Source organism: Archocentrus centrarchus, chromosome 17, assembly GCF_007364275.1.
Source record: "Archocentrus centrarchus isolate MPI-CPG fArcCen1 chromosome 17, fArcCen1, whole genome shotgun sequence".
In the NCBI taxonomy this organism is placed as follows: Eukaryota; Metazoa; Chordata; class Actinopteri; order Cichliformes; family Cichlidae; genus Archocentrus; species Archocentrus centrarchus.
Genome location: NC_044362.1, coordinates 8,768,593 through 8,780,371, shown reverse-complemented (window position 1 = coordinate 8,780,371; position 11,779 = coordinate 8,768,593). Strand labels below are relative to the sequence as shown.

Here is an 11,779-nt window from a genome sequence, read left to right as displayed (position 1 = left end):
AGAATAGAGCATTACTGCACAAACCCAGAATCCTAATCCTGATCAACTCTTGATATGATCTAGAGGAGGGTCCCAGGTTTTGCCAAATTTACCATCAGAGCCATTTAGAACACATCTAACTTTTTTCCAATTTGCTTTTTGCAGTACATCCCAGATCTAATGTATATGGGATAGAGGAGCTGGAGTCTTTCTATAAGTGAGATAAAGGCAATAAGGTTCTTAAGGGGAGCATGAAGCTATTCAGAGTCATTATAGGAATGTTGAAACCAGAATGGAACCAATGATGGACACACTAAAAAATATGATTCTTGGCCCTCATAAAGATGAAGTAATTATTCTGAGTAAAATGCGACTGAAATATATCAAATCAAAGGTTTCCATCAGTTTTCTTCCACTTGTCTTTTTCAGGGTTGCAGGGGTGCTGGATGCTATCCCTGCTGCCATAGGGCAAGAGCCAGGGTACGCTCTGGACAGGTCGCCAACTAGTCAAAGGGCGAACACAGAGGGACAGACAACCATTCACACCTATGGGCAATTTAGGATCACCAATTAACCTAACCCCATTAAGTACAGGTCTTTGGACTGTGGGAGGAAACCAGAGTACCTGGAGAAAACCTACGCAAACATGAGGAGCACATGCAAATTCCACACTCCCGGCCAAGGTAGATTCAAACCAGGGACCTTCTTACTGTGAGGAAACAGTGCTAACCACCTCTTCCCTGAGCTGCCCCAAAGGTTTATTTATTCAAATAATTAATTATTAATGAAAATGTGCTTGGTGTAAACTGAATTCATACCAATGAAGTCAATTTCATTTGACCAGATTCCATTAAATGTAATATTTTACACTGATGTAACAAAATTTCAAAAGATAAGATAAGATCCTCAAGTACAGAGAAGAAGGATAAAATAAAATAAAATAAAATAGAAAAACAATATATACATAAAATTTATATCAAACACTATATACATTTGTAGCAGGTAAATTTGTATACAGCATACACAGTATGCATTATGTGTGGAAATGTAACTAAATAAAATCTATATGTACTGTATGTAAAGGTACACTGTGTGTATAAAGTGATGGCTGTGGAGGTAGAGTGTCCAAGTGATTCATGACATTATGATGTGTTATATAGTCTAACTGCTGTTAGGATGAATGACCTGTGAAAGTGCTCCTTCCTGGAGCGAGGGTGTTTCCGTCTCTGACTGAAAGAGCTGCACAGTGCATCCACAGTCTCATGCAGAGGGTGATGGGGGTTGTCCATAATGGATGTCAGCTTTGCTAACATCCTCCTGTCACCCACCACCATCACAGACTCCAGAGGACATCCCAGCACAGAGCTTGACCTTCGCAGTAGTTTGTCAATCCTGCTCCTGTCCTTTTCAGTGCACCCCCTCCAGCAAAACACTGCATAGAAAAGGGCAGATGCTACCACTGAGTCATAAAAAGTCTTTGAGTCCTGCAGACACCGAAGGACCTCATCACCTCAGCAGGTGGAGTCGACTCTGGCCCTTCTTATACCAGGACGTCTGTGTTTGTAGTCCAGTCCAGCTTGTTATTGAGGTGAACACCCAGGTACTTGTAAGAGACCACTGTCTCGATGTCCTTTCTCTGGATGTTCACAGGTGCTGTAGGGGGTGACTTCCTCCTGAAGTCTATGACCATCTTCTTCATCTTGCTGGTGTTGATTTGGAGAGCATCACTCATGACCCCCCCCCCCCCCCCCCCCCCCCCCCCCCCCCCCGCATTCCTCGCCATTCCCATCTGATACACATCAGATGATGGGTGTATCATCTGAGAACTTCTGTAGGTGGCAGTGGTACCAGAAGTTTGAAATGTACAGACTGAACAGAAAGGGTGAGAGGACCGTGCCACAGTCTGTGCTGCAGACTACCACATCAGACACATCAGTCATGGCAGCTCACATATTGTGGTCTGTTGGTGAAGGTAGTCATGGAAAATGTACACGTAACCAAATTGCTTGAAGTCAGCATTTTGGGACAGAAACATGTGACTGCTTGCATCTGTCACAGGTGGGATCTGTGTTTGAGGATATTTTCGTGCAGTCTGTGTATTGCTTCAAATTGTGTGAGTGCAACTGTTGGGCATGGGGAAGGTGAGTGGATATTTGAGAGAGCCAATATGAAGCAGAGTCAAGAACTACAAATTATGTTTTACAAAGTATTACAAAATATACCTTGACAGATAGAACAAAAGCCACCTGAGTTCACCTGTTTTTCAATAAGTTAATCCATTTTGTGTATTATTTATTATGCATGAGTAGATGATACAAAAGTAAATGGAAGATATTCTAATTATTTTTAACTGAATCAGTTTCGTGATTGCTTCTGGTTTTGAAGATAATGGATTTCACAACTTTCACTGCGCCAGTTTGCTACACACACACACACACACACACACACACACACACACACACACACACACACACACACACACACACACACACACACAATTTTACAGGTCCATTTTAATTAGTTTTTTTGGGCTAGGTGTACTTGACTAGCAGAGCATGAACACTGCATTTAATGAAAGATTTGTAACAGAGATAAATTGCAATAGGTTCTAAATGAGAACCGGTTTCTTAACTTATTCACACATCTGTATACAAAGGCTACTGAAAGTGCTGATTGAAACTGTGCAATTTGATAAAGTTGGGCACAAAAGAGGAAGGCATATATGACAGGCACTTTGCAGTTTTATCTTTTGTTTGAATTTCCTGTGCTGACGTTTGTGAGGACTGTTAATAATAATGAGCTCTTACCAACAGGAATTTGAAAGTTTTTAATAGGCGTTGTTTCCTGCCACGTAATGGCGCATGCGCACTACTCTGCTGGTCGTTTGGCGACGTGTACCCGGTGAGTGGAAGTACTTGGGTTTCTTACCTGGCTGGATAATAAGCTGCCCTAAACCAACCAAACAAATAAAAAAAAAGCCTTCAAAGATCGAAAGGATGGGAGGTTCGCAGAGTGTGGAGATACCGGGAGGAGGCTCCGAGGGTTACCACGTCCTCCGGGTGAGTTTGCACTTATACAGCCGGCTGTTAGCTCTTAGCTTAGCATTCGGTCTGAGGCGGAGGACTCCCAGTTACGTGTGTTGACTAGAGGCCGGGGATGACTGCTGGGCCCTCCGTCTGGATAACAGAACTCCGCGTCAGGGAAATGTGTAATTTAGAGTTGTGTCAGTGCCACATACATCGTTTCCCACGATTTTTACGTTTGTCTGTTTCTCAGCTACTTAAATATGCTTGCTAAAAGCAAGGCAGCACTAGGGCTAGTTGATGCTGCGTAACTATATTGAATGACAGCTGCCAAGCTAGTTTAATAACACCTCTATTATTGGACACTTCTGTTGTACACAGAGCTATTATTTCTCTATGCTTAAATACACTTAGCCTTTGAGGATTATTTAAGTGAGCTAAAATTAGTATTTACTATTGGTAGCCCAGCGCCAAACATTATTGGTAATGTGAACCCAAAGTAGCAAACACATCGACCCCATCCTGGTGATGGTTTCCGCACAATGATAACCGTATATATAGTAACTCATATCAAAGGCCTATCTGACGTGTTTGTATCCTAAAAGTTGCTCATTTGAAAATCAGTAGAGGCGTGACTGGTTTGTGCGTTGGTCAGCACTGTTTAGTTACAGGAAATGGACTTAAATTTGAAAAAGCATCACAGCCTAGCAGCTCAGGGTGTCACTCATTTTCATCCAGGTTCAGGAGAATTCGCCTGGTCACCGGGCAGGACTGGAGCCCTTCTTTGACTTCATCGTCTCCATCAACAATACCAGACTGGTGAGAAAATACACGAATGCATCTAGTGGGACACATTAGGAGTCATAGGGAATGCTACATCTCATGGTTGCCCCTTCATGTTTGTTACATTTTCTGCAGAACAAGGACAATGACACGCTAAAGGACTTGCTGAAAGCCCACGTTGAGAAACCAGTGAAGATGCTGGTTTATTCTTCAAAGACTCTGGAGCTGCGGGAGGCCACCGTGACACCCAGCAACCTGTGGGGGGGTCAGGGCTTGCTTGGTGTCTCAATTCGCTTCTGCAGCTTTGAGGGAGCCAATGAGAATGTGTGGCATGTGCTGGTAGGTAGCCACAAAGGCCCCTTTAATTGCATGGTCTCTGAGTGATAGAGCAGTAATTTGTTTACTCTTCCTAACAGGAAGTGGAGCCCAATTCCCCAGCAGCCCTCGCCGGCTTACGGCCACACACTGACTATATAATCGGAGCTGATACTGTTATGAATGAGGTTGGTTACCAGTGCATTAGGTTCTTGCTACTGTCACTCATTGTTGCTATTTCTTGATCTAATAATTATCCACCTTCTCCTCCTCTTTCTGCAGTCTGAAGACCTATTTTCTCTAATAGAGAGCCACGAGGGGAAGGGCCTGAAGCTCTATGTGTACAACACAGACACTGACAACTGCAGAGAGGTGGTCATTACACCTAACAGTGCCTGGGGAGGAGAGGGCAGGTAATACACAGACTCCTTTTGGAATTGGTGTGATTCCAAAATAAATGTTCTTTTTATTTGTATCTCAGATTATCCTGATAAAAATATTACCAGCCAAATATCTGTAAATAAGGTCAGTTATTTTTATTAAAGATGTTTTCCTTGTTTTCTGGGAACAAATGAGGAAAAATAACAAAAATAAAAACTGAAGAAAAAAATACTGTTATTAGCAAACTTGTTATATTTAAAATATTTCATATGAGAATATCGCAATCTTTCTTTGGCACAGTGAGTCGAGAAAATGTAAATGTGGAGAACACCAGACCGATTTAAATCTCTTTAAAAAAATAAATAAATAAATAAATTGAGGTGGCAAATCAAGCATCTGAAACCAGGCCAGGGTCAGATGTTTTTGACTAGAAAACTTAATAATCTCTATGTTGTTCTTCTCCCTTTTCTAGCCTTGGATGTGGGATCGGCTACGGATACCTACACAGGATTCCCACTCGACCATTTGAGGAGGGGAAAAAGATCAGTTTCCCTGGAAACTCTCCCAGTGAGCCCGTCAGTCCACTGAAGGACGGCTTTACTGAGGTCAGGACAAATGCAGTGTATTAAAATTGTATCACTTCATATAGAATTTTTTTTATAAAGCTATTTAAAACTGCCTAAGTATGAATTAGTGATTACTCACTGAAATTACTCAGTCTCTGTGCTGGTACAACATTGGAAGGATTTAACTTGCAAATTAAAAAAAAAAAAAGTCAGCATTCATCCCATCTGCAGGCTGCAACTACAAAATGCAAATTTTGTAGTTGCAAAATGCAAATTTGCATTTTGTAGTTGCAGCCTGCAGGAGGGATGAATGCTGACTTTTTTTTTTTTTAATTAGATATAATTGCACTTTTGGATGACTGTAACCTTTTCGAAAGCAGCATCTGTCTCTCCACATCCCTCATGTGTTTCACCTCCATCATGTTCTCTCTTTTACCTTCTGCAGGTCCAGCTTTCAGCAGTCACCCCTCCTGCTGCACCTGCAGTTCCCTCTGGCCTTGAAGATTCACTGTCTGGCCTGTCAATCACCTCCTCAGCCCCGCCCATGATGCCCAGTGAGCTGCAGACAGGTATTTCTGCACTTTTGCTCAAAGATGTTCCTTAAATCTACCAGTTTGACACATGACAGGAATAAATATTCTTATCTAATGTTTAATGTCTTTCTCCCTCCCATTCAGGTTTGCCCACAGTTCCTCTGCTGCCCACTTCCACTAACCCCTCCCTCACCCCTCTTACTCCACTTAATCCTGCCACTGCCAGCTTCAACCCAGCCACTACGCTACCAGGTGGGTCATTTTGCAAGGTTAACATCCTTCCTGAATAAAGGCACAAATCTTTATGTACACATTACACACATTCAGTGATCATATTCATGTTGGCATTTCCCACACTCAGTATGGCTTCGTTTACACAGCATCATCAACTACTGCCAGCCTTTTCTTCTGTCCTGAGCTGTTGTAATCTTTTTTCTTGTCTCACATCATTTGTGCTTTTTTTTATTGTTATTTTTGCCCAGTGTTTTTCCTGCATTAAAGTTACACACGTTCTGCAGATTAATGTATGTGAGACTCCAGAAGTTTAAGAAAATTAATGACTCGGTGTTTGTGTGGGTGTGTTTGTATTTCTAGGCCTCATGCCCCTCCCAGGTGGCCTACCTCCACTCCCTAACCTTCCCAACCTGAACCTGCCACTCCCAGATCTCAGTGCTGTGTCACTACCAGGCAGCAGCACCTTACCGCCACCAGCAGGAACAACAGGTGGGTAATGCAGACAATATTTAGATACACAAGTGGCTTTGGAATTGGTGGTACGGTTTAATGTGAGGTTTTTTTGTTTGTTTGTTTTTTGATTATTAACAAGTTTACAGATCAACAGTTTAAAGCAAGATCTCCAATTTTTGCTTTTTTTATCCCATAAAATGAGATCATTCTATGTGTTTTAGTTTTTAATAATGAATTTTTATATAATAATGATGCCTATTGCTAAGTGTACATATCTGAGGCAGCACACCTAACTACCAGCACATTCTGTGAACACATGGTTAATGTGTGAGGCTGTGGATGGCTGTCTGTTTAGTTTCTGGAGAGATTGAGACAAACCAGACAAAATGGTTTGTTTCCAGTTGCAAGAACAGAGTGCTTACAGTTTGCCGTAATCTTCTGTGTTCAGTGAGCGTAATGCACTGCTGCATTCAGACAGCGGAGTTTATTCCGGAGATGGTTTCTAGTAGATCTCGATGGTCCAAACAGTGTTCAGCCTCAAGCATAAATGAACCGCTGCTTGTGGATTAATGTGCTGGTGCTGTCAGCCAGCAGGTTGTGACTGGTTATTTCTTCAAATCTCCGCAGTGCTGGTGTAGAGTGCAAACTTATCATGGTGTACAACCACGTTAATGGGAAAAGCACAGACTTAAAATAAACCAGAATTTTCCTTGAAGCGTGAGAATGCATTGTGGTTGAAAAGTTAACCCTAGCAAAAAAATAAACAAAAATGGAGGCACAGTACCTCAGACTTTTTTCTCCCCTGTCTTCAACAGTTCCATCTCTGGCTCCACTCCCGCCCTTGAACCTACCAGGTCTGGCCCCGCTGCCTCCTCTGCCCAACATGCTGCCCACCATGCTGCCCTCTCATCTGCCTCCCCTCCTCCCTCAGGATGTGACTCCCCTGCTGCCAGCTTCCTCTGTCGCCCCTCCAGCTTCAGTCACAGTCACAGCAGCACACATGACTAATCCAGCCACCGAAGCCACAGTCCCCACAGTGGCAGTATCCACGAGCACCACGGAATCAGCTCGTACGGAAACAACGCTAACGTCGTCGTAACGTGGGAAATATGACTCCACGCCCCATCAAACTCAAACACACCTGGTTTGGCTCATTCTTCCATCTGTCGTTCTCTGTGTTTTCTATTTATTTGGCCAAGAGGGACACACAGAACAGACGCATCAATTCAGACACAGAGGTCAGCATGCTCATGGGTGAGGAAGCTTGTGTGGAGCGATGAAGGATGCAAAGAATGGAGAACACCTGTAGACTGGTCTGACCACTGTGTCTGTATTGCCAGATGGCCATAATGCAGAGGAACCGGCAGCACCGCAGCTTGCCTAAAAGCTACTGTATGAGGAAGATGAGGTCTGCTCATTTGTAGTTGCACTTCTGCAGTTAGACAAGGCAAAGACCTCTTTAAGATTTCCTCCTTTTTCGTATGGCAAACCTCTCTTTCAGTTTTATATAACAGTGTACTTTAATGGAGCTGGACGATAAACACAATATATTGAATTGCCAACATTTTGAGAAAAACAGCCAGGATTACAACTGGAAATTAGATGTTAAATAAATTAGTCCAGTCCAGAATTCAACTCGTGATACTGGAAGAAATCAATGAAAACAAGAAAACCCAAGAAAAGAAACAGTATATGCTGCTGAATAAACAAGTAAACAAATTTTTGAGTGTGATCATCCAGCTCTTTCTTTTTTATTATTAGTTAATAGAAGCACCAATCAGATTAATTTGTATAACATTTATTCATTTTTGTTGCTGTATGTCTCCACCCAGTGAATGAATCTGCATTATTTTGCACCACCTTTTGTGTTTTGAGATTTAGTCCCCTTGTGTGTCTCCTTGTATATCCAGAATCTATACCATACCATCAGAACAACAGAGAGAGCAGTAAAAGCCTGAAGGCCATGCCAGAGGAAACTGAGGTTTACACATACATGAGCTACTGAGTAGAGCATGCACTTGCTGCTGGACAGGTTAGACTTGGGTGAGGTTTTTAAATGCAGAGCACATCTCCTGACACGATCTGGGTGGATGGAAAGGCAGAGTTGCAGTACAGCCACAAGGTGTCACTGTAACAACTTTCTGAGAATGTCTGCAGTATGTACAGGGCACGCAATAAAGCCAAATTAATTTTAAAAGCTGCTCCTGTGTGTTCATGTACGCTGTACAGTGTTTGTTCCTGTTCATAAAAGCTCTTTTGCACTTCCAGTGTTTTAAGATGAAGCTGGGAAAAGGAAGAAAAACCCCTCAGGAATAAATAAGTCACTGAGGGAAAATTAGTGCAAAAAAGCCAAAAGGTTCAATGTTTTGATTCGAAGCAGCATTTTTTTAAAGGCACATAAATGAACATTTGAAAAGAAAAACACATTTTTATTACATCTGCCTTATAATTCAGGTGCTAGAAGCTTCAGTCAAAACATTAAGTGCTACAAAATGCACCTGAAAACACACCTGACACACAATTCCTTGCGTCATAATTGTTGAGACATTTATGAAAACATACCCAAACATAGCCATGCACACAACCAGTAAAATAATAATACTACTGCTCATCACGCACCACATCAAAAAACAAAAAAATGGGAAACAGTGTTTAGAACACCAAAAAGAACAGAAATGTTAATATTGTCCAGAGGGCAACTTTACTGCTGGCAACGCAACAACCAGCTGGGCCCTGTAACTACTACTAGTTCAGCATATTTCAAGTATCTTTCCAATATCTGGATTCATTACTTTATGAAAGGTATGACTGATAGGCAGTCACTTAAAGATAACCTGGGGTTTCCCAATCTGGCTAGAAGCATATTTACATGAAAGTGATGGTGTGGGCACCATCTGACCAATCACGAATGGATCAGCATATCAGCAGCAGAGCAGCTGATTTTACAAAAGAAGCTGAAACTACACTATGGGAAAACTATGAAGAGGTTAAACACATATTTGAGACTGAAAGCAACACAGCTGCTGCAGATAAAGCAGCGGCATGAGTGTGTGCGCGAGGAAAAGCATCGTGCAGTAGTATTAAAATGTGCGATCGCTTTAGTTTTGTTCTGTAAGAGTGGAGACGACCATATTAATGAAGCCTATCGTGTTTGTGTTTCATGTGTCTGAAAAAAAAAATTACAGTACTATCACACCATTAGGCACAAGTGTGATATATGTGATTATGTGAAAGAAGAAGAAAAAAAAAAAAGCATCTGTACTGTAACTGTATTTTGCTTGTGTCGTCTGCGGTTTCTGTTGTGTATCACAGAAAGTCAGTCACTGTGCAGAATGTGTTGCATTGAGCTGGAATGTGGTTCATTTTGCAAAAGAAGCATGTGAACTCTGGAAATTGTGTAAAATGAATTTAGGTTTTGCTAAAAAAGAGAGACTGGTTGAATAAACAGAGTCACTTTTCCTACAGATGATGGGAAATGTGTGTTTCTGCAATGCAGAAAAAAACCCAGTAAAAGCTTTAATAAACGCCTGCAGGTGAACAAACACGCCACACCTGTGACATAAAGGGAAAAAAACTAAATGATCTAAACTTCCTGCAGCTCCTTAAGTTGATGACATCAGTGGTTATAGATGCTGCAGGTGTATGACTGTGGTACACGGGACATGATAATAACTAAGATACTTACATATTTTTTATATAAGCAATTTAATGCCCATTCTTCTCTGTAACCATTACTGTAAACCTGTGTAAAAATCACTGTAGTTAAAGGAAAAAAGCCAACTGAATTTCTGTTTGGAATACAAGTGCAAACAATAAATCTGCTTCCATTCATGGTTAAATATTACTATGACCATAACTTGCTTCCATACATTTTAACCACAATCCTGAGAGATTTTAGTTGCACACTGTAACAGTAAGTAAAGCAGCATGAAAGCACGGATCCATCCTGCCTTGTACCAACAGTTCAGACCCCTGTTGGTGGTGTAATGATGTGGGGGATATTTTCTTGGCAAACCTTGGGCTCTTTAGTACCATCTGAGCATTGTTTAAATCACAGCCTGAATTTTGTTGCTGCCCATATCCATTTCTTTATGACCACGGTGTGCCCACCTTCTGACAGCTGCTTCCAGGAGGATGATGACCATGTAGCAAAGCTCAGGTCATCAGACTTGTTTCTTGAATACGACAATGAGTTCACTGCACTCAAATGGGCTCCAGAGTCAACAGATCTCAATCTGTTTGGGATCTGGTGGAATATGCATCTTGGATGTACAGCTGACAAATCTGCAGCAGCTGTGTGATGCTGTCATGTCAGTATGGACCAAAATCTCTTAATGTTTCCATCACCTTGTTGAATCTGTGCCATGAAGAATTAACGCAGGTGTGAAGGCAAACAGGGGTCCAACCTGGTACTAGCAAGGTGTATCTAATGAAGGGGGATCCAAGGTTATAATATCTATCTAGATCAGGGATCATAGCTGGGATAGGCTCCAGCCCCCCGCAACCCTGGACATGATGAGCGGAAGCGAATGGATGGATGGATCCTCAAATCCAGGCCTTGAGGTCCGGTGTCCTGCAGGTTTCAGATGTGTCCCTGATCCAACACACCTGATTCAAATGGCTGAATTACCTCATCAGTATGCAGTCAAGCTCTCCAGAGTCCTGCTAATGACTTCTACAGTATATTTGACTCAGGTGTGTTGGCTCAGGGACACATCTAATACCTGCAGGACACTGGACCTCAAGGCCTGGATTTGAGGATCCCTGCACTAGATGTCGGGTCCTCAGGCCACCCTCTTAAGACTGTTTCTGATTGTTTGGACAGAGACATGCACACCAGTAGCTGCTGGACTGTGTTCCTCCTTGCACAAAGGAGCAAATACCGGTCCTGCTGATGGGTTAAAGACCTTCTGTCCAGCTCTCCTAGAGTAACCGCGTCTCCTGGAATGTCCTCAGTCTTGAGACTGTGCTGGGTGACACAGCAAACCTTCTGGCAATGACACGTATTGATGTGCCATCCTGGAGGAGTTGGACTACCTGTGCAAGCTCTGTAGGATCCAGGTATCACCTCATGCTACCAGCAGTGACACTGACCCTAGCCAAATGCAAAACTAGTGAAAAAACAGAAAAGATGAGGAGGGAAAAAATTTCAGCGGCCTTCACCTGTAAAACCATTCCTGTTTTGGGGGTTGTCTCATTGTTGCCCCTCTAGTGCACCTGTTGATAATTTCATTAAAACCAAAGCAGCTGAAACTGACTAACGACCCCCTCTGATACGTACAGACCAGATCAAAGTTTCATTGACTTGAAACTTGCTATACTAATTAAAATGTTATCTTCCTTTCTGCCTTCCACAGGAAATATGGGTCACACAGCAGGAATTAATACCTGTCAAGAAATCTTTTAATGATGAAGTCTAAGCATCAGATTCCCATCATTAACATGATCTGACTTTTACCTTACTAATGGGTGTACTTCTGTTATCACAGGTTGTTCTGTATGCACCTGATAT

The 11,779-nt window shown here is 42.2% G+C and overlaps 1 protein-coding gene across 1 annotated transcript; it reads left to right on the top strand.

Annotated features, from left to right (window-relative positions):
* The first annotated feature begins 2,975 nt into the window (after nucleotides 1–2,975).
* LOC115795920 (Golgi reassembly-stacking protein 2-like) lies at nucleotides 2,976–8,464 on the top strand. The gene is made up of 10 exons (XM_030752063.1): nucleotides 2,976–3,038; nucleotides 3,741–3,821; nucleotides 3,921–4,124; nucleotides 4,202–4,288; nucleotides 4,383–4,513; nucleotides 4,954–5,086; nucleotides 5,493–5,616; nucleotides 5,725–5,832; nucleotides 6,175–6,303; nucleotides 7,083–8,464. The coding sequence occupies exons 1-10, from the start codon at nucleotides 2,976–2,978 to the stop codon at nucleotides 7,364–7,366; spliced, it is 1,344 nt and encodes a 447-aa protein (XP_030607923.1). The 3' UTR covers nucleotides 7,367–8,464.
* The last annotated feature ends 3,315 nt before the right edge of the window (nucleotides 8,465–11,779 follow it).

Coding starts and splice junctions, on each gene's coding strand:
- LOC115795920 (XM_030752063.1), top strand. CDS start 2,976: ATGGGAGGTTCGCAGAGTGTGGAGATACCGGGAGGAGGCTCCGAGGGT. Junction 5,087..5,492: donor TGAAGGACGGCTTTACTGAG/GTCAGGACAAAT, acceptor TACCTTCTGCAG/GTCCAGCTTTCAGCAGTCAC. Junction 5,833..6,174: donor CCCAGCCACTACGCTACCAG/GTGGGTCATTTT, acceptor TTGTATTTCTAG/GCCTCATGCCCCTCCCAGGT.